The sequence below is a fragment of the Salmo salar genome, chromosome ssa13 (assembly GCF_905237065.1).
Source record: "Salmo salar chromosome ssa13, Ssal_v3.1, whole genome shotgun sequence".
Classification (NCBI taxonomy): domain Eukaryota; kingdom Metazoa; phylum Chordata; class Actinopteri; order Salmoniformes; family Salmonidae; genus Salmo; species Salmo salar.
The window spans coordinates 52,400,478-52,422,461 of record NC_059454.1 but is presented as its reverse complement, the minus strand read 5'-3'; the positions used below and the strand labels follow the sequence as shown (position 1 = coordinate 52,422,461).

The following is a 21,984-nucleotide window of genomic DNA, read 5'->3' as shown; positions in this document are numbered from 1 at the left end:
CAATCGGGCACGATTTCGCCCTATTATAAAAGTGCCAGCCATTGAAATCAGTGGTAGGATGAAATATCTTTTTGGGGGGGATTGTTTGTCCTCGGGGTTTTGCCTGCCATTTCAGTTCTGTTATACTCACAGACATTATCTTAATAGTTTTAGAAACTTTAGAGTGTTTGCTATCCACATCTACCAATTATATGCATATCCTAGCTTCTGGGCCTGAGTAGCAGGCAGTTTACTTTGGGCATGCTTTTCATCCGGACGTCAAAATACCACCCCCTATCCCAAAGAAGTTAACAGGTACAACACCTGTTGTATCCGGGGCATGTGAGAAATAACATTTGATTTGATCCTCAGTTGTCTCTCATCACAGCCATTAAACTGTCTTAAAGTCGCCATTGACCTCATGGTGAAAACCCTGAGCGGTTTCCTTCCTCTCCGGCAACTGAGTTAGGTAGGTAGCTTTGTAGTGACTGGGTGTATTGATACACCATCCAAATCGTAATTAATAACTTCTTCATGCTCAAAGGAATATATTAACTCAGTGTTTTATTTTACCCATCCACCCATCCACCATTTTACCCATCCAATGCCTCTTCTTTGTGAGGCATTGGAAAACGTCCCTGGTTTTTGTGGTTGAATCTGTGTTTGAAATTCACTGCTCGACTGAGAGTGAATACTTTCTGAAGTTGCACTTCAAAGCTACCATGCTGCACTGTAAACAAATACCACCAACCTTGGTTTCATGGAAATAAAGTATATTGTATATAACAGAGGGAAGGCTTTCTCCGCTGTTTAAACAGAGTACGACACGCTTTCCATTCTGGGTCCTTGAGATCTCCAGAGTGCCGTAGTCCCTTCTACATGCTCACTGTGTGGTAACAAGTGGCGCGCCAAGAATAGATCATTCCTTACCAATGCTCAGTATCTGAGGTTTTATGCTTCTTGCAGGGAAGGTTTTCTCTGTTGTTAAGGTCTGTTTAGCCGCTATCTTGGCCTGTCATATAGGCTTAGGCAATCAGACAGTAGGAACTTCCTCTGTTATGTCATATTATGAAGGGAGCGCATCGCCTAAACCCAGTATCCAAGCCCTTAGCGCTGTCTTTAGAACGGTCTATTGTGCTTGAGGCTATTTCACATCAGCCTTTTTGAGCCGCTGGAATCATGGAGATGAAATATCTCTCCTTCATATCGTTTTACTTAACCGTTTCCAAGCCTTTAGTCCTGTCATGGGACCTGTCTATTGTGCTTAAGGCCTTTCACAGCAGCCTTTTTTTGAGCCGTTGGACAGCATGGAGATGTAATATCTCTCTTTCAAACCGCTTTTCTAATTGCCCTTCCATCTGCAAAGCGAGTGAGTGAGCTGCACGCACTGTCAGTCCACCATTCTTGCCTATAGTGCCCCAGGTTATCCAAAGTAACCGTCTTACCTAACCCCGTCTTCATGCCTAAGGTCATTCATATTTTGTCTCGCCTTAGAGCTTGTGGCTTTACACCCACCACCCTTCACCTCTACGAAAGAAGAGTGTCTCCACTGTTATGTCCAGTACATGCTTTGCACATTTACTTGGACAGAATGAGAGCTTTACGCAATAGCGAACAACTTTTAGTTTCTTGAAAACCTCCCTGCAAGTGGACCCCCTCTCTCATTAACAGCTATCCCATTGGATACTGGAGGCTATTATATTGGCTTATAATAGCAAGGGTTTACAGCCCCCGGAGGGCCTGAGGGCTCATTCCACCAGAGGTATGGCTACCTCTATGGTACTGTTCTAAGGCATCTCTTTACAATAGATTTGCGATGCAACGTTGGGCCACCCCTCGTACGTTTGAGCTTTTTACCGACTGGACGTCACTGCACCTTCGTTGACGTCTACTGTGTCGGAGCCTCTGAGGGATGATGCTGTTGGGATTACCCTAGCTTCGGAGAGCATGTCTACGATACGGGAGTTGGCCATATCCCCATAGTGATACATCGAAACAAGAATTTGAAAGAAAACTCATGGTTACTTTCGTAACCCTGGCTCTCTGATCATGAGTGAGATGTATCACCGCATTTCCCTACTCGCAGAGAGCAAGGAAGAAAGGCATGCTTGAGAATGACCAGAGGACAGGCGAGTGGCATCTTATAAGTAGGGAGGGGCTCGCCTCTCGATCCGTCTGTCTCCGAAATATGTTATGTGATTGGTTCTTTGTGTTGTGATCTGCCTGGAACAAATCCCCATAGTGACACACTCATATTATCAGAGAACCGGGGTTACGAAAGTTTGTCTTTGTCTTTTTGAGTCCTCTACTGTGTTATTTTTGTCCAGTCCTTACCATGCCTGTCCTCTTCTGGCTCTGTCAGTCAGAGCTGCAGGCCTGTGGAGGAGGTTTTTAAATACGTCTCTCCCTTTTATCTCTCTGCAGAGGAAGAGCAGTGTCCCAGAGACTGAGGAGAAGGTGAGGCGTCTGAGGAGGAAGAACACAGAGCTGGCTGTCATCGCTAAGAGACTGGAGGACAGGGCACGCAAACTACAGGAGGCCAACCTCAAAGTGGTAAACTACAAGCCTATCACTGTTTTCAGATATAGCTATTGCCTTACTGCAGGGATGTCAAACTCATTTCAAATAAAATGTTATTTGTCACGTGCTGAATACAACAATTTAGACTTTACTATGAAAAATGCTTGTTTAGGAGCATTCCCCAGCTATGCAGTAAAAAATAATAATACAAATAAAAATAGTAGCACAAGGAATAAAATACACAGGAATGGAGCTATGTACATGTAGTACCGGTAATAGATCAATGTTTATTTTTTATTTTTTTATTTCACCTTTATTTAACCAGGTAGGCAAGTTGAGAACAAGTTCTCATTTACAATTGCGACCTGGCCAAGATAAAGCAAAGCAGTTCGACACATACAACAACACAGAGTTACACATGGAATAAACAAACATACAGTCAATAATACAGTAGAAAAACAAGTCTATATACAATGTGAGCAAATGAGGTGAGATAAGGGAGGTAAAGGCAAAGAAAGGCCACGGTGGCAAAGTAAATACAATATAGCAAGTAAAACACTGGAATGGTAGATTTGTAGTGGAAGAAAGGGCAAAGTAGAAATAGAAATAATGGGGTGCAAAGGAGCAAAATAAATAAATAAATAAATACAGTAGGGAATGTGCAGGGGTACTATGTATTGATGTAGATATGGACAGTGCATTCAGAAAGTATTCAGACCCCTTGACGTTTTCCACATTTTGTTACTTTACAGCCTTATTCTAAAATGGCTTAAATAAAACATGTTCCTGATCAATCTACACACAATACCCCATAATGATAAAGCGAAATATTTGCAAATGTATTAAAAATAAAAAACTGAAATACCGTATTTACATAAGTATTCAGACCCTTTACTATGAGCCTGTGCTGTTTCGGAGCCTGTTGGTACAAGAGCCAATGCTCCCGTACCATTTGCCGGTCTTTGGCAATTTTTTGGGCCTTCCTCTGACACCGCCTGATATAGAAGTCTTGGATGGCAGGGAGCTTGGCCACAGTGATGTACTGAGCTGTCTGCACCACCCTCTGAAGCGCTTTGCTGTCAAGGGCAGTGCGTTTGCCATACCAAGTGGCCATGCTGCCAGTCAGGATGCTCTCAATGGTGCAGCTGTAGAACTTTTGAGTATCCAAGGGCCCATGCCAAATCTTTTCAGCCTCCTGAGGGGGAAGAGGCGCAGCCGTGCCCTCTTCACAACCGTGCGGGTGTCTGTGGACCATGTTAAGTCCTTAGTGATGTGGACGACAAGGACTTTGAAGCTCTCGATCCGCATCACTGCAGCCCTGTCAATGTGGATGGGGACGTGCTCTCTCCTCTTTCTCCTGTAGTCCACGATCAGCTCCTTGGTCTTACTGATGTTGATGGAGAGGTTGTTGCCCTGGCACCACACTGCTAAGACTCTGACCTCCTCCCTGTAGTCTGTCTCATCGCCGTCGGTGATCAGGCATGTGGTGGAATTATAATCAAAGGAGAGACTTGGATTTCTTCAAAACAATTTAACTTTATTATTTAATTACTGCAGTAATGGAGTTGGTAGGGAACCACCCTGGAGGTGATCACTGAGAAGAGCAGAACTGAGTTACAGCTCTTTATAGCTCTTTATGAATACATGTTAAACAGCAGATGTGTGGATTGGGTCAATAGGTTAGGAGTTGTATGAAAGAAATGAATAATTCACAGCAGACAGTATCTGCTGTAAAGACTGTTCTCATTGTAAGGAAACCAGGGTTTGGCCCCCAAAACGAGGTTCCTCTCAACCCGAGCCATCTCCCTCACATTAATGGAAAGTGGCTTGTTAGGTTTATCACCTAAGGCATTGTAAATCTACTGTCAGTGTTAACACAGACACATGAGAGTTCTAAGAACCCTATTCTGTTACATCTAAGAAAAATAGCCATTTGATGCAATAACAGTATTATAACAATCTTGTAATTTCGCCACCATAGGCCTACCACCGTTGTGTCGTCAGCAAACTTGATGACAGTGTTGGAGTCGTGGGTGAACAGGGAGTACAGGAGGGGACTAAGCACACACCCCTGAGGGGGCCCCCGTGTTGAGGGTCAGCGTGGCAGATGTGTTGTTGCATACCTTCACCACATCGGGCCAGCCCGTCAGGAAGTCCAGTATCCAGTTGCAGAGGGAGGTGTTCAGTCCCAGGGTCCACAGCTTGGAGGGGACTATGGTGTTGAATGCTGAGCTGTAGTCTATGAACCACATTCTCACATAGTTTCTTCCTCTCTTGTCCAGGTGGGAGAGGGCAGTGTGAAGTGCAATTGAGATTGCGTCATCTGTGGATCTGTTGGGGCGGTATGCAAATTGGAATGGATCCAGGGTGTCTGGGATGATGGTATTGATGTGTGTCATGACCAGCCTTTCAAAGCACTTCATCATTACAGATGTGAATGTGATAGGGCTATAGTAATTTAGACCGGTTACCTTGGAGTTCTTGGTAACAGGGACAATGTTGGTCAGCTTGAAACATGCTGGGATTACAGACTGTGACAGCTGGTCTGTGCATGCTTTGAGAACGCGTCCTGGTATTCCGTCTGGCCTGGCGACCTTGTGAGCTTTAACATGTTTCAAAGTTTTACTCACATCGGCCATGAATAGCCAGATCACACAGACATCCAAAACAACAGGGGCTTTCACGCAGACTCAGTGTTATATTTCTAGAATCGAGCATGAAACACATTCGCAGTGGAAGAAAAAGAATGTGAGCCCTTTAGAATTACCTGGATTTCTGAATAAATTGGTCATACAATTTCATCTGATCTTCATCTAAGTCACAACAATAGACAAACACAGTCTGCTTAAACTAATAACACACAAACAATTATAATTGTTCATATTATTATTGAACACACCGTGTAAACATTCACAGTATGTGAACCCTTGGATTTAATAACAGGTTGACCCTCCTTTGGCAGCAATAACCTCAACCAAACGTTTTCTGTAGTTGCGGATCAGACCTGCACAACGGTCAGGAGGAATTTTGTACCATTCCTCTTTACAAAAATGTTTCAGTTCCACAATATTCTTGGGATGTCTGGTGTGAACTGCTCTCTTGAGGTCATGCCACAGCATCTCAATCGGGTTGAGGTCAGGACTGACTGGGCCACTCCAGAAGGCATATTTTCTTCTGTTCAAGCCATTCTGTTGATTTACTTCTGTCTTTTGGGTTGTTGTCCTGTTGCATCACCTAACTGCTGTTGAGCTTCAATTGGCAGACAGATAGCCTTACATTCTCCTGCAAAATATCTTGATAAACTTGGGAATTCATTTTTTTATCGATGATAGCAAGCTGTCCAGGCCCTGAGGCAGCAAAGCAGCCCCAAACCATGATGCTCCCTCCACCATAGTTTACAGTTGGGATGAGGTTTTCATGTTGGTGTGCTGTGCCTTTTTCATCCACACATAGTGTTATGTGTTCCTTCCAAACAACACAACTTTAGTTTCATCTGTCCACAGAATATTTTGCGAGTAGCGCTGTGGAACATCCAGGTGCTCTTTTGCGAACTTCAGACATGCAGCAATGTTTTTTTTGGACAGCAGTGGCTTCTTCCATGGTGTCCTCCCATGAACACCATTCTTGTTTAGTGTTTTACGTATTGTAGACTCGTAAACAGAGATGTTATGCATCTTCCAGAGATTTCTGTAAGTCTTTAGCTGACACTAGGATTCTTCTTAACCTCATTGAGCATTCTGCTCTGTTCTCTTGCAGTCATCTTTGCAGGACGGCCACTCCTAGGGAGAGTAGCAACAGTGCTGAAATTTCTCCATTTATAGACAATTTATCTTACCGTGGACTGACTTTTAGAGATACTTTTGTAACCCTTTCCAGCTTTATACAAAAGCGCCCTGGTAATGGGATTCCACCTTCCTCTTATATTGTCTTTTTGCATGTTTGATGTCTCGTCGGAGGTCATAGCAGGCTTTCTTGTATTTGTCCATGTCTGTGTCACGTTTCTTGTAAGTGGTAGCTCTAGCCTTTAGCGTAGTGCAGATATTTCTTGAAAATCAATGTTTTTTTGGTTTGGATATCATTTTACATTTACATTTTAGTCATGTAGCAGACGCTCTTATCCAGAGCGACTTACAGTAGTGAATGCATACATTTCATTTAATTTCATGCATTTCTTTCTTTTATTTTTTTTTTCTATTTTTCTATGCACTTATAGATGAAGGCTGTGACTGATGTGGTAAACTCTTCAATGCTATCAGATGAATCCCGGAACATATCCCAGTCTGTACTAGCAAACAGTCTTATAGCCTCGCGTCTGCTTTATTGGACCACTTACGTACTGAGCGCATCAGTGTTACTTCCTGTTTGAGTGTTTGTTTGTAAATGGGAAGCAGGAGAATAGAGTTGTGTCAGATTTGCCGAAGAGAGGACGAGGGAGGGCCTTTAATACGCTTCTGTGGGTAAAAATAAAAGTTGTCTAGACTTTTAGCGCTCCTAGTAGTGCAGAAGAAGTGAGGTAGAACGGTTTTATGTCTACCCGCATTAAAGTCTCCAGTTTCTGTTTGTTTAGTCTCCGGTTTCTTGTTTGTTTATGGCCCCATACATTTCGTTGGGTGCCAAAGTGGTGTTGGCTTGTGGAGGGATGTAGACAGCCGTGATAATTACAGATGATAATTCTCTTGGTAAATAAAAATGTATGCAGCTTACCATGAGGTTTTCTATATCAGGTGAGCAAAAGCTTGAGATTTCCTTCACACTGGAAGCAGTGCACCAGTTGTTGTTTATTAACAAGACGGCCTCAGGACATACCCGTGGCCGTCGGATCGTACTGCTGCATGGAGAAACCACTGAGTTCTACGTACATAGAGGCATCCAGTCACGTCTATGCAAGGTATATAATATTGCAGTTTTTCAAGTCTCTCTGATAGGAGACTCTCGAACAAAGCTCGTCCATCTTATTCTCTAGTGACTGGCCATTTGCCAATAGAACGGAAGGGAGTGCCGGCCGATTTTCTCTTTGTCTCAGTCTCACCTGGATGCCGGCTCGTCTACCCCATCTACGCCTGTGGCGTTTTGGTAGCCCATGAAACAAAGGAATTGGTTCCGGTATGAACAAGGGAACAGGTGAGTCTGAGATGAAGTCGTATTTGAAGTCGATATCGAGGTTAGTAACTTGATCTGATGTCCAGAAGTGATTGGCGGTCATACACTGAGTATAGAAAACATTAAGAACACCTGCTCTTTCCATGACATAGACTAACCAGGTGAAAGCTATGATTCCTTATTGATGTCACTTGTTAAATCCACTTCAATCATTGTAGATGAAGGGAGGAGGCAGGTTAAATATGGATTTTTAAGCCTTGAGACAATTTAGACATGGATTGTGTATGTGTTCAATTCAGAGGGTGAATGGGCAAGACAAAAGATTGAAGTGCCTTTGAACAGTGTATGGTAGTAGGTGCCAGGCGCACCAGTTTGTGTCGACCTGCAAGACTGCTGGGTTTTTCACGCTCAACAGTTTCCCGTGTGTATCAAGAATGGTCCACCACTCAAAGGACATCCAGGCAACTTGACACAACTATGGGAATCATTGGAGTCAACATGGGGGGCCTGCATCCCTGTGGAACGCTTTCAAGTCCATGCCCTGAAGAATTGATTCTGTACTGAGGGCAAAAAGCGTGTTCCTAATGTTTGGTACAGTGGGGGGAAAAGTATTTGATCCCCTGCTGATTTTGTACGTTTGCCCACTGATAAAGAAAGGATCAATCTATAATTTTAATGGTAGGTTTATTTGAACAGTGAGAGACAGAATAACAACAAAAATATCCAGAAAAACACATGTCAAAAATGTTATAAATTGATTTGCAAGTTAATGAGGGAAATAAGTATTTGACGCCCTCTCAATCATAAAGATTTCTGGCTCCCAGGTGTCTTTTATACAGGTAACGAGCTGAGATTAGGAGCACACTCTTAAAGGGAGTGCTCCTAACCGCAGCTTGTTACCTGTAAAAAAGACACCTGTCCACAGAAGCAATCGATCAATCAGATTCCAAACTCTCCACCATGGCCAATACCAAAGAGCTCTCCTAGGATGTCAGGGACAAGGTTGTAGACCTACACAAGGCTGGAATGGGCTACAAGACCATCGCCAAGCAGCTTGGTGAGAAGGTGACAACATTTGGTGCGATTATTCGCAAATGGAAGAAACACAAAAGAACTGTCAATATCCTTCGGCCTGGGGCTCCATGCAAGATCTCACCTCGTGGGGTTGCAATGATCATGAGAACGGTGAGGAATCAGCCCAGAACTACACGGGAGGATCTTGTCAATGATCTCAAGGCAGCTTGGACCATAGTCACCAAGAAAACAATTTGTAACACACTACGCCGTGAAGGACTGAAATCCTGCAGCGCCCGCAAGGTCCCCCTGGTCAAGAATACATACACATGCCCGTCTGAAGTTTGCCAATGAACATCTGAAAGATTCAGAGGGCAACTGGTGAAAGTGTTGTGGTCAGATGAGACCAAAATGGAGCTCTTTGGCATCAACTCAACTCGCCGTGTTTGGAGGAGGAGGAATGCTGCCTAGTGGCTCAAGAAGAAGCACATTAAGGTCCTGGAGTGGCCTAGCCAGTCTCCAGACCTTAATCCCATAGAAAATCTGTGGAGGGAGCTGAAGGTTCGAGTTGCCAAACGTCAGCCTCGAAACCTTAATGACTTGGAGAAGATCTGCAAAGAGTAGTGGGACAAAATCCCTCCTGAGATGTGTGCATACCTGGTGGCCAACTACAAGAAACAAAAAAATCCAGAAAAAACGCATGTCAAAAATGTTATAAATTGATTTACATTTTAATGAGGGAAATAAGTATTTGGCCCCCTCTCAATCAGAAAGATTTCTGGCTCCCAGGTGTCTTTTATACAGGTAACGAGCTGAGATTAGGAGCACACTCTTAAAGAGAGTGCTCCTAATCTCAGCTCTTTACCTGCGTCGCTTCCTCTTGCGAATAACTTGGATGTCGGCCCTGTCGGGTGTTTGGAGAATGTCATGTGAGTCTTGCTTGTTGTTGAAAAAATCTTTGTCAAATCCGAGGTGAGTGATCGCTGTCCTGATGTCCAGAAGCTCTTTTCTGCCGTAAGATACGGTTGCAGAAACATTATGTACAAAAATAAGTTACAAATAACGCGAAAAAACCCCACATAATAGCACAATTGGTTTGGCCCCCGTAAAACTGCTGCCATTTCTTCCAGCGCCATTTTGGACAATTTATCTTGTCCTTGGCCTATATCCCAGTCTTACTTTGGTGCAGGTCATGTTGTTCTTCACATTACCGGCTCTGGTAAACACACACTATATCAAATACAATCAACGTTTATTTGTCACATGCACGGTATACAAAAGGTGTAAACGGTAGAGTGAAATGGTTACTTTCATAGTGGAGTCTTTAGTTTAGACAACTATCTAGCTAGCTAAACAATTACCCATAATCCCAACTCATACTACCTTGCACCATGCATGAATCTGCAGGTAGCTGAAGCTAAACAACTAGGTTCAATGTTTGCTAGTTGGCTAACTGTAGGCTATAACTAGCCATGCAAATGGCTATCTGAGATGTGAATAATATTACTACACAGATCATATGCGTAACATTAGCTAGCGAGCCAGCCAGCTAACGTTAGCCATCTAACTAACAGTGCTCTTTAATTTTCAATGACTTTCTGACAAAATTAGAAATGTATGATATCTGAAAATGTAGCTAGACTTTTACCTATATACATGGATGAACGCTTCTCCCTCTCTGTCATGGATGCCATGGTTGCCCTTAGTTTGAAAATGTAATCCAGGGACAGGTGTTTTATACAACAACCTTCTGTGTTTTCTTTTAAACTCTCTCCTCATTTGGGGCTCCCAAGTAATGCAGCGGTCTAAGACACTGCATCTCAGTGCTAGAGGCGTCACTACAGACCCTGGTTTGAGTCCAGGCTGTATCACAACCAGCTGTGATTGGGAGTCCCATAGGGCGGTGCACAATTGGCCCAACGTCGCCCGGGTTAGGGTTTATTATAAATCATTATAAATAAGAATTTGTTATTAACTGACTTGCCAAGTTAAATAAATGTTAAATAAAAAAATCTTTCTGCTTTCACCAGGCATTCCACTGATTTCAAAACTCGGTCAACTTCTTCTGTAAATCGGGGATTTCCTCATCGTCTGAGTCCGATAGAGTCAGCATGGCACGATTGTCCTCAAGAAAGTAGTCCATCACAACTTTTCCCCACTGATCTTTGTCGATAGAGCCTGTTAACATCTCTGGGCTAGGTGGGACATTAGCGTCCCACTCTATTCAACAGCCAGTGGAATCGCGTGGCGCGAAATACAAATACCTCAAAAATGCTATAACTTCAATTTCTCAAACATATGACTATTTTATACCATTTGAAAGATAAGACTCTCGTTAATCCAACCACGTTGTCTGATTTCAAAAAGGCTTTACAGTGAAAGCAAAACATTAGCTTATGTCAGGAGAGTACACAGCCAAAAATAATCACACAGCCATTTTCAAAGCAAGCATATATGTCACAAAAACCCAAACCACAGCTAAATGCAGCACTAACCTTTGATGATCTTCATCAGATGACACTCCTAGGACATTATGTTATACAATACATGCATGTTTTGTTCAATCATGTTCATATTTATATCAAAAAACAGCTTTTTACATTAGCATGTGATATTCAGAACTAGCATACCCACCGAAAACATCCGGTGAATTTACTAAATTACTCATGATAAACGTTGACAAAATACATAACAATTATTTTAAGAATTATAGATACAGAACTCCTTTATGCAAACGCTATGTCAGATTTTAAAATAGCTTTTCGGCGAAAGCACATTTTGCAATATTCTGAGTACATAGCTCAGCCATCATGGCTAGATAATTTGACACCCACCAAGTTTGGGGCAACCTAAACTCAGAATTACTATTAGAAAAATTGGATTACCTTTGCTGTTCTTCGTCAGAATGCACTCCCAGGACTTCTACTTCAACAACAAATGTTGTTTTGGTTCCAAATAATCCATAGTTATATCCAAATACCTCCGTTTTGTTCGTGCGTTCAGGTCACTATCCGAAGAATAACGCGCGAGTGCATTTTGTGACAAAAAAATTCAAGGTATTCCTTTACAGTACTTAGAAGCATGTCAAACGCTGTTTAAAATACATTTTTGTGCTATTTTTCTCGTAAAATAGCGATAATATTCCAACCGGACAATGTTCATTCATTCATAGAGTGAAAGAAAAAAATGGAGAAGTCTTGTGAACGCGCATCTCAGTCTCACTGTCCCCAGGCAGGCCACTTACAAACTCTGCTACTGTACTTTGCCCAGAGACAGGAGACGCGTCATTCCGCTTTCTGAACACTTTAGAGAGCCAATGGAAGCCTTAGAAAGTGTCACGTAACAGCACAGATGCTGTAATTTCGATAGAGATGCAACAGAAGGACTACAAATTGTCAGACAGGCCACTTCCTGCATGGAATCTTCTCAGGTTTTTGCCTGCCATATGAGTTCTGTTATACTCACAGACACCATTCAAACAGTTTTAGAAACTTTAGAGTGTTTTCTATCCAAATCTAGTAATTATATGCATATTCTCATTTCTGGGCAAGAGTAGTAACCAGTTGAAATCGGGTACGTTTTTTATCCGGCCGTGAAAATACTGCCCCCTAGCCCAGACAGGTTAACTTAACGGCAGCAATGTTGAGAGCAGTAGCAAAAATATTATCTTTCAGAAAAAGCTGTGGTAGAAAGGATTATCTACACATACTGAGCAGCTCATGTTATAGACAGAAGCATGCTACATGGCAGACCAATCTGAACTCATCTCTCGGCTTGTCCAGCCCATCAATTATCTCAGCCAATCATGGCTAGTGGGAAGGTTCCTGTATTTTTCAGTGGCTAAACCAACTAGGCTACTATTTAACAATTGTATTTGTATTTACAGATTGCATACACGTTTGTTATTAAGGCACATGAAAGTTCACATGTGCCAAAAGGCATTTATGCCCAAAATACGCATTTTGATAAATAAAAAATGTATAAAATAATAAGTTCAAAATCCTCTCATGAGAAGTATTGACATGCGACATATGCCTAGCTACTTGAAACAGGTCACATATTGGTTGATGGGTAAAAACAATCCCTTTCAGCATAGTGAAGTTATATACACTGCTCAAAAAAATAAAGGGAACACTTAAACAACACAATGTAACTCCAAGTCAATCACACTTCTGTGAAATCAAACTGTCCACTTAGGAAGCAACACTGATTGACAATAAATGTCACATGCTGTTGTGCAAATGGAATAGACAACAGGTGGAAATTATAGGCAATTAGCAAGACACCCCCAATAAAGGAGTGGTTCTGTAGGTGGGGACCACAGACCACTTCTCAGTTCCTATGCTTCTTGGCTGATGTTTTGGTCACTTTTGAATGCTGGCGGTGCTTTCACTCTAGTGGTAGCATGAGACGGAGTCTACAACCCACACAAGTGGCTCAGGTAGTGCAGCTCATCCAGGATGGCAGATCAATGCGAGCTGTGGCAAGAAGGTTTGCTGTGTCTGTCAGCGTAGTGTCTAGAGCATGGAGGCGCTACCAGGAGACAGGCCAGTACATCAGGAGACGTGGAGGAGGTCGTAGGAGGGCAACAACCCAGCAGCAGGACCGCTACCTCCGCCTTTGTGCAAGGAGGAGCACTGCCAGAGCCCTGCAAAATGACCTCCAGCAGGCCACAAATGTGCATGTGTCTGCTCAAACGGTCAGAAACAGACTCCATGAGGGTGGTATGAGGGCCCGACGTCCACAGGTGGGGGTTGTGCTTACAGCCCAACACTGTGCAGGACGTTTGGCATTTGCCAGAGAACACCAAGATTGGCAAATTCGCCACTGGCGCCCTATGCTCTTCACAGATGAAAGCAGGTTCACACTGAGCACGTGAAAGACGTGACAGAGTATGGAGACGCCGTGGAGAACGTTCTGCTGCCTGCAACATCCTCCAGCATGACCGGTTTGGCGGTGGGTCAGTCATGGTGTGGGGTGGCATTTCTTTGGGGGCCGCACAGCCCTCCATGTGCTCGCCAGAGGTAGCCTGACTGCCATTAGGTACCAAGATGAGATCCTCAGACCCCTTGTGAGACCATATTCTGGTGCGGTTGGCCCCGGGTTCCTCCTAATGCAAGACAATGCTAGACCTCATGTGGCTGGAGTGTGTCAGCAGTTCCTGCAAGAGGAAGGCATTGATGCTATGGACTGGCCCGCCCGTTCCCCAGACCTGAATCCAATTGAGCACATCCTGGGACATTACATTTACATTACATTTAAGTCATTTAGCAGACGCTCTTATCCAGAGCGACTTACAAATTGGTGCATTCACCTTATGATATCCAGTGGAACATCCACTTTACAATAGTGCATCTAAATCTTTTAAGGGGGGGGGGTAGTTAGAAGGATTACTTTATCCTATCCTAGGTATTCCTTAAAGAGGTGGGGTTTCAGGTGTCTCCGGAAGGTGGTGATTGACTCCGCTGTCCTGGCGTCGTGAGGGAGCTTGTTCCACCATTGGGGTGCCAGAGCAGCGAACAGTTTTGACTGGGCTGAGCGGGAACTGTGCTTCCTCAGAGGTAGGGGGGCCAGCAGGCCAGTGGTGGATGAACGCAGTGCCCTTGTTTGGGTGTAGGGCCTGATCAGAGCCTGAAGGTATGGAGGTGCCGTTCCCTTCACAGCTCCGTAGGCAATCACCATGGTCTTGTAGCGGATGCGAGCTTCAACTGGAAGCCAGTGGAGAGAGCGGAGGAGCGGGGTGACGTGAGAGAACTTGGGAAGGTTGAACACCAGACGGGCTGCGGCGTTCTGGATGAGTTGTAGGGGTTTAATGGCACAGGCAGGGAGCCCAGCCAACAGCGAGTTGCAGTAATCCAGACGGGAGATGACAAGTGCCTGGATTAGGACCTGCGCCGCTTCCTGTGTGAGGCAGGGTCGTACTCTGCGAATGTTGTAGAGCATGAACCTACAGGATCGGGTCACCGCCTTGATGTTAGTGGAGAACGACAGGGTGTTGTCCAGGATCACGCCAAGGTTCTTAGCACTCTGGGAGGAGGACACAAGGGAGTTGTCAACCGTGATGGCGAGATCATGGAACGGGCAGTCCTTCCCCGGGAGGAAGAGCAGCTCCGTCTTGCCGAGGTTCAGCTTGAGGTGGTGATCCGTCATCCACACTGATATGTCTGACAGACATGCAGAGATGCGATTCGCCGCCTGGTTATCAGAAGGGGGAAAGGAGAAGATTAATTGTGTGTCGTCTGCATAGCAATGATAGGAGAGACCATGTGAGGATATGACAGAGCCAAGTGACTTGGTGTATAGCGAGAATAGGAGAGGGTCTAGAACAGAGCCCTGGGGGACACCAGTGATGAGAGCGCATGGTGCGGAGACAGATTCTCGCCACGCCACCTGGTAGGAGCGACCTGTCAGGTAGGACGCAATCCAAGCGTGGGCCGCGCCGGAGATGCCCAACCCGGAGAGGGTGGAGAGGAGGATCTGATGGTTCACAGTATCAAAGGCAGCAGATAGGTCTAGAAGGATGAGAGCAGACGAGAGAGAGTTAGCTTTAGCAGTGCGGAGAGCCTCCGTGACACAGAGAAGAGCAGTCTCAGTTGAATGCCCAGTCTTGAAACCTGACTGATTAGGATCAAGAAGGTCATTCTGAGAGAGATAGCAGGAGAGCTGGCCAAGGACGGCACGTTCAAGAGTTTTGGAGAGAAAAGAAAGAAGGGATACTGGTCTGTAGTTGTTGACATCGGAGGGATCGAGTGTAGGTTTTTTCAGAAGGGGTGCAACTCTCGCTCTCTTGAAGACGGAAGGGACGTAGCCAGCGGTCAAGGATGAGTTGATGAGCGAGGTGAGGTAGGGGAGAAGGTCTACAGAAATGGTCTGGAGAAGAGAGGAGGGGATAGGGTCAAGTGGGCAGGTTGTTGGGCGGCCGGCCGTCACAAGACGCGAGATTTCATCTGGAGAGAGAGGGGAGAAAGAGGTCAAAGCACAGGGTATGGCAGTGTGAGCAGGACCAGCGGTGTCGTTTGACTTAGCAAACGAGGATCGGATATCGTCAACCTTCTTTTCAAAATGGTTGACGAAGTCATCCGCAGAGAGGGAGGAGGGGGGGGGGAGGAGGATTCAGGAGGGAGGAGAAGGTAGCAAAGAGCTTCCTAGGGTTAGAGGCAGATGCTTGGAATTTAGAGTGGTAGAAAGTGGCTTTAGCAGCAGAGACGGAAGAGGAGAATGTAGAGAGGAGGGAGTGAAAGGATGCCAGGTCCGCAGGGAGGCGAGTTTTCCTCCATTTCCGCTCGGCTGCCCGGAGCCCTGTTCTGTGAGCTCGTAGTGAGTCGTCGAGCCACGGAGCAGGAGGGGAGGACCGAGCCGGCCTGGAGGATAGGGGACAGAGGAAATCAAAGGATGCAGAGAGGGAGGAGAGGAGGGTTGAGGAGGCAGAATCAGGAGATAGGTTGGAGAAGGTTTGAGCAGAGGGAAGAGATGATAGGATGGAAGAGGAGAGAGTAGCGGGAGAGAGAGAGCGAAGGTTGGGACGGCGCAATACCATCCGAGTAGGGGCAGAGTGAGAAGTGTTGGATGAGAGCAAGAGGGAAAAGGATACAAGGTAGTGGTCGGAGATTTGGAGGGGAGTTGCAATGAGATTAGTGGAAGAACAGCATCTAGTAAAGATGAGGTCAAGCATATTGCCTGCCTTGTGAGTAGGGGGGGAAGGTGAGAGGGTGAGGTCAAAAGAGGAGAGGAGTGGAAAGAAGGAGGCAGAGAGGAATGAGTCAAAGGTAGACGTGGGGAGGTTAAAGTCACCCAGAACTGTGAGAGGTGAGCCATCTTCAGGAAAGGAACTTATCAAGGCGTCAAGCTCATTGATGAACTCTCCAAGGGAACCTGGAGGGCGATAAATGATAAGGATGTTAAGCTTGAAAGGGCTGGTAACTGTGACAGCATGGAATTCAAATGAGGAGATAGACAGATGGGTCAGGGAAGAAAGAGAGAATGTCCACTTGGGAGAGATGAGGATTCCAGTGCCACCACCCCGCTGGCTCGATGCTCTAGGGGTATGCGAGAACACGTGGGCAGACGAAGAGAGAGCAGTAGGAGTAGCAGTGTTATCTGTGGTAATCCATGTTTCCGTCAGCGCCAGGACATCATGTCTCGTTCCATCCACCAACGCCACGTTGCACCACAGACTGTCCAGGAGTTGGCAGATGCTTTAGTCCAGGTCTGGGAGGAGATCCCTCAGAAGACCATCCGCCACCTCATCAGGAGCATGCCCAGGCGTTGTAGGGAGGTCATACAGGCACGTGGAGGCCACACACACTACTGAGCCTCATTTTGACTTGTTTTAAGGACATTACATCAAAGTTGGATCAGCCTGTAGTGTGGTTTTCCACTTTAATTTTGAGTGTGACTCCAAATCCAGACCTCCATGGGTTGATAAATTGGATTTCCATTGATTATTTTTGTGTGATTTTGTTGTCAGCACATTCAACTATGTAAAGAAAAAAGTATTTAATAAGATTATTTCTTTCATTCAGATCTAGGATGTGTTGTTTAAGTGTTCCCTTTATTTTTTTGAGCAGTATATTAAACTTTGCATGGTGTATCAATACACCTAGTCACAACAAAGATACAGGTGTCCTTCCTATCTTATTTGCCGCAGAGGAATGAAACCACTCACGGATTTCACCATGAGGCCAATGGTGACTTTAAAACAGTTTGAGTTTATTGGCTGTGATAGGAGAAAACTGAGGATGGATCAACAACATTGTAATAATACTAACATAAATGACAAAGTGAAAAGAAGGAAGCCTGTACACAATAAAGCATATTCCAAAACATGCATCCTGTTTGCAATAAGACATGTGGCAAAGAAATTAACTTTTTGTCCTGAATACAAAGCTCTATGTTTCGGCAAACACAACACATCACTGAGTACCACTCTTAATATTTTCAAACATGGTAGTCATGTTAATCATGTTATGGGTATGCTTGTCATCGGCAAGGACTAGGGAGTTTTTTAAGCATAAAAATAAATAGAGTAAAACTAAGCACAGGCAAAATCCTGGTTCTTTCCAACAGACACTGCGAGACCAATTCACCTTTCAGCAGGACAATAATCTAAAACACAAGGCCAAGTATACTCCGGAGTGTCTTACCAAGATGACATTAAATGTTCCTGAGTGGCCTAGTTACAGTTTGGACTTAAATCTGCTTGAAAAGCTATGGCAAGACATGAAAAGCAATGATCAACAACCACTTGACAGAGCTTGAAGAATTGTGTGGTCTGAGGCAGGCGTTAGATCACGAGGGTTTTCAAGTGCAACGTTAACAATGATGGTTTTTGGAAACAGATCAGAGATTTAACGATGCTCCAACAAAAGTTTGAACGATTAACTTAGCCTTAAGATGCTTTTGGGAAACCGGCCCCAGGTCATTCCTGTGTGATGAAAGCTAAGATTTGTACCATTCTGCACTTGTAAAACTACACAGCTGTCTTGTATACTTTGTCTGGACTGTATGAATATTCACTCAGAACCAAAGAAAACAGGGACTATAGTATTCAGAGGAAGAGATTCCCCCTGCCCAGACGATTAACTCCCCCATCCCCCTCTACCACATTTGGGCTAATCAGCCACATTAGTCCAGTGTGCCACCTGTACAACCACCTGTTTGTACACAGGCCACCAGGCCCGCAGCCCATTGGCTACCTCAGTATTACACACAGCACCTGTTCACCAGCCTGAGAGAGAAAGACCCTTTCTCTATCCCTCTCTATCCCTCTCACCCTCCCTCTCTCTCCCTCTCCCTTTTCTTCTCCCCCTCTTTCCCCTTTCCCATAGACAGCAAAAACAATACAAATAAAGCCTCAATCAATGAAAAATGAGAGGGACCTTTAAGAATGCCAAAGCTAGTTCTTCAGCTATTATATTTGACTTCATTATAAGGGCACAAGGCGAGACCCAGATGCAGACACGGGAGGCAGATGGTTTGAGTCTTTGATATTTATTAAATCATTCCAAAAGGGGTAGGCAAGAGAATGGTCATGGACATGCAAAAGGTCAAAACCAGTTCAGAGTCCAGGAGGTACAGAGTGGCAGGCGGGCTCGAGGTCAGGGCATGCAGAATTGTCAGGCAGGCGGGTACGGAGTCCAGAAAACAGGCAAGGGTCAAAACCGGGAGGACTAGCAAAAAGAGAATAGAAGCAGGAGTACGGGAAAACACGCTGGATGACTTGAACATACAAGACACAGAGAGACAGGGAACACAGGGATAAATACACCAGGGAAGATAAGCGACACCTGGAGGGGGTGGAGACAATCACAAGGACAGGTGAAACAGATCAGGGTGTGACATTCATAACAATTGGACAGGGCTGATTTATATATAATATTATTTATAGACTGTCTTTGATATTTAAAACACTTTGAAATGCCAGTTAGGCTTGGCTCGCTTAACTGCTGCTCACACAGACAGAATGTGGACGATTTTCTTATTGTGATTAAGATTGTTTTGTGAGTGAGAGTTGGAACCTTGAACGACTTGCAAATATGAGCAAATAGACAGCTGAAAAACAATCCTTTCTGAGAGGGTCAAGGGGTATAAGTATACGTTTGTGATGAAAAGTCCTTCTTACAATTCCATTTTCCATCTGCTTTGTGTTGACCCTTAACCTCTAACCCCTCCCCTCTGTCCAGGTGAACGCCCCAGCTCCGGTGCGGCCAGGGGCGGTGGAGCAGTACAAGAGGGCGTTTGCCCGTCAGAGAGCCCGTGACCTGGCACAGCATGCAGATACATTGCTCTACAAGGACAAGGAGATTGCCGCCCTGCAGCAGGAGTGTAGGCAGCTGGAGACCCGTCTGGGCACAGCCAAGGTACTCCACACCATAGAAATAGAATCAGAATACCCATTCTAGTATCTGTACTTCTATACCCAATTCAGGTGCAGAACACTCTTTCAATACCAATCTAATGTTTGTGTTTGAGATCGACTACTTTGCAGTCTGACTGTGCAGAATCACTGATGTAAAAATCACCTTGGCTTGCTGATGCTAATCTCATGACACACTGAACATTTCAGTAATAACCTATTATCTAACACTAGCAGTCTGCCCACTAAAGGCTCTCTGTATCATCCATTGTAGTCAGTCCTATTCACTAATCTCATCAAAGGACTAAAATGCCTCAGGTTTGCCCTCTGCTGGTCTGGTTGGTCACTGCTCTTGATAACCCTCTAAGCCTGAACTAGTGACTGAGCTGTACTGATACAGATGTGTAGATAGAGAGACCACCCTCTCCTCATGACCTGATTTAAATTACTCCTCTCTATGCCCATCTGTGACTAAGAGCTCATTTTCTTGGTCTGAATATCTGCTGGGAGTACTACTACTGAGGGAATCCCAGGATGAGCTGTGGACTGAGTTGATGGTGATGATCAGTGGCGGACTTACCATTAGACAGAAGAGGCAATTGCTTCAGGCCTCACATCTACAATATCCGTAGAGTATGACCTTTCCTCACAAAGGAAGTGGTATATGTCCTAATCCAGGCACTTGTCATCTCCCGTCTAGACTACTGCAACTCTCTTTTGGCTGGGCTCCCCGCTTGTGCCATCAAACCCCTGCAACATATCTGGACTTCCAGTGCACACGGTGAAAAACGCAGCTGCTTCTCTATGGGACCAAACTATTTCCAATGTTTTTAATTTAAAAGTTTTCAAAGTTTAAAACATAGCGATCGCATCGTAAATGGAAGCAGCTGAAGTTTGAATCCCGTGAGGGTGAAATACAGTCAATAGACAGAATTGTCAGGGATTGTTTGGCGAGTAATCTGGCTAGCCTAGCTATAACATTACATTAGTTGGCTATCTAACGTTACCTTGAGCAGCAATAACAGAACCATATGGACACCGGTAGAAATCTACACAGTGGTGAGAAAAGCATGGAGCCGAATTTATCAAAGAAAGAAAGTGCCAATAGCATTGCTAATCTCATGACAGAGATGAAATGGAAAAAAAGATAAGAAATGAAGCTGAGTATTGAAAAATTGATGAGTAGTAAAGTTGACAGCTTACGTGCATCTTTGCAGAAAGCCATTTAGGATAATCATACAGCTTTGCTGACTCAACTGGAGAATAACAACAAGCAGCTACAAGACCACATAGCTCTTGAAGTTGGACGTCTGGAGTCCCGTGTAGAATACCTAGAATCTGGGAGAATAGGCGCTGCCAAAACAAAGTTCGACCCAGACATGTCAATCATAGTGGCATGTCTGCCAGCTGATGAAAACGAGGACCTAATCTCCAAAGTGAACCAGTTGATATCGGTAGGCCTAGGCTTCGAAACAGAGGTGATTGCAGTTGAGAGGGAAAGATCCCGGGGTTGTGAAGTTGGAGTGTCGGTCCGTAAAGGAGAAAGTGGCTCTGTTACGGAAAAAACAAAAGCTGCGAGACCATCCTGATTATAATAAAGTCTTCCTTCGATCAGCCAAGTCCCGCACGATCGCCTTATAGAACTGAACTTCAAGACACTGCTGAGAGAAATACCAGGAGGAAAGGATTGTTTTGTCATGGGAAGCGGACGGGTCATGAAACGAGAACAACCAGAGGGACAACACGGACAAGGACATGGGGGTGGACAGACCTACTACATACTGAGGGGCTTCCCATCCCCGACAAGATTCAATTTCAATAGCACATTGGAATGTTAACGGATGGACTACATTGAACAACACATTACGAATAATGGTACTAAAATCCTTAAACCCAGACATTATCTCAATAAATGAAAAGCATTTGCGTCGGCACGAAACTGTTGATATTGAAGGATATGTATGGTATGGTCACAGCAGAAACACTCACATGATTCTGGGGGAGTGGGAATATGTGTAAAGTCTGATATAATGAAAGCATATAAAATTGAAATTATCGATAAAGCCATAGAAGGAATTATTGGTTTGCGCTTGGAACATAGGGAGTCAGATTATTGTTTTGTTTTCATGCTATTTCATGCTAGCCCAGTCAAAGCTCTTCTCTGTACTGGCACCCCAATGGTGGAACAAGCTTCCCCCTAAAGTCAGGAAAGCGGAGCCCCTGCCCATCTTTCTAAAACATCTGAAACCTTATCTCTTTGAATAGTATTTTAAATATCTCTCATGGCGTCTCCACTTGAGGTCCCCCCATGCTCCACTCGAGGCCCCCCAACCCCCCACCCCCCCGACAAACAACCCGCTATAGTGGGCTGCTGGGAGTTTTTTTTTGCCTGGCCACTGTGCCCAGGTTAGTAAGGCCACATTGTTGACAGAAAAGGCCTCAAAAAAAGTGAATGAATCCATACAGCCAAGTAATAATTCATCATAGATCAATAATTTATTTCCATACATATTTTT

General features: G+C 44.6%; 1 protein-coding gene across 9 annotated transcripts in view; it reads left to right on the top strand.

The window, feature by feature from the left end:
• Window positions 1-21,984, top strand: part of LOC106567401 (peripheral-type benzodiazepine receptor-associated protein 1) — a 196,607-nt gene that overhangs the window by 100,733 nt on the left and 73,890 nt on the right. For all 9 annotated transcript variants that reach the window (XM_014136586.2, XM_014136590.2, XM_014136588.2 and 6 more), the window contains 2 exons: window positions 2,404-2,532; window positions 19,296-19,472. In XM_014136586.2, coding sequence (XP_013992061.2) covers window positions 2,404-2,532; window positions 19,296-19,472 — 306 coding nt within the window. The remainder of the gene's footprint in view (window positions 1-2,403; window positions 2,533-19,295; window positions 19,473-21,984) is intronic.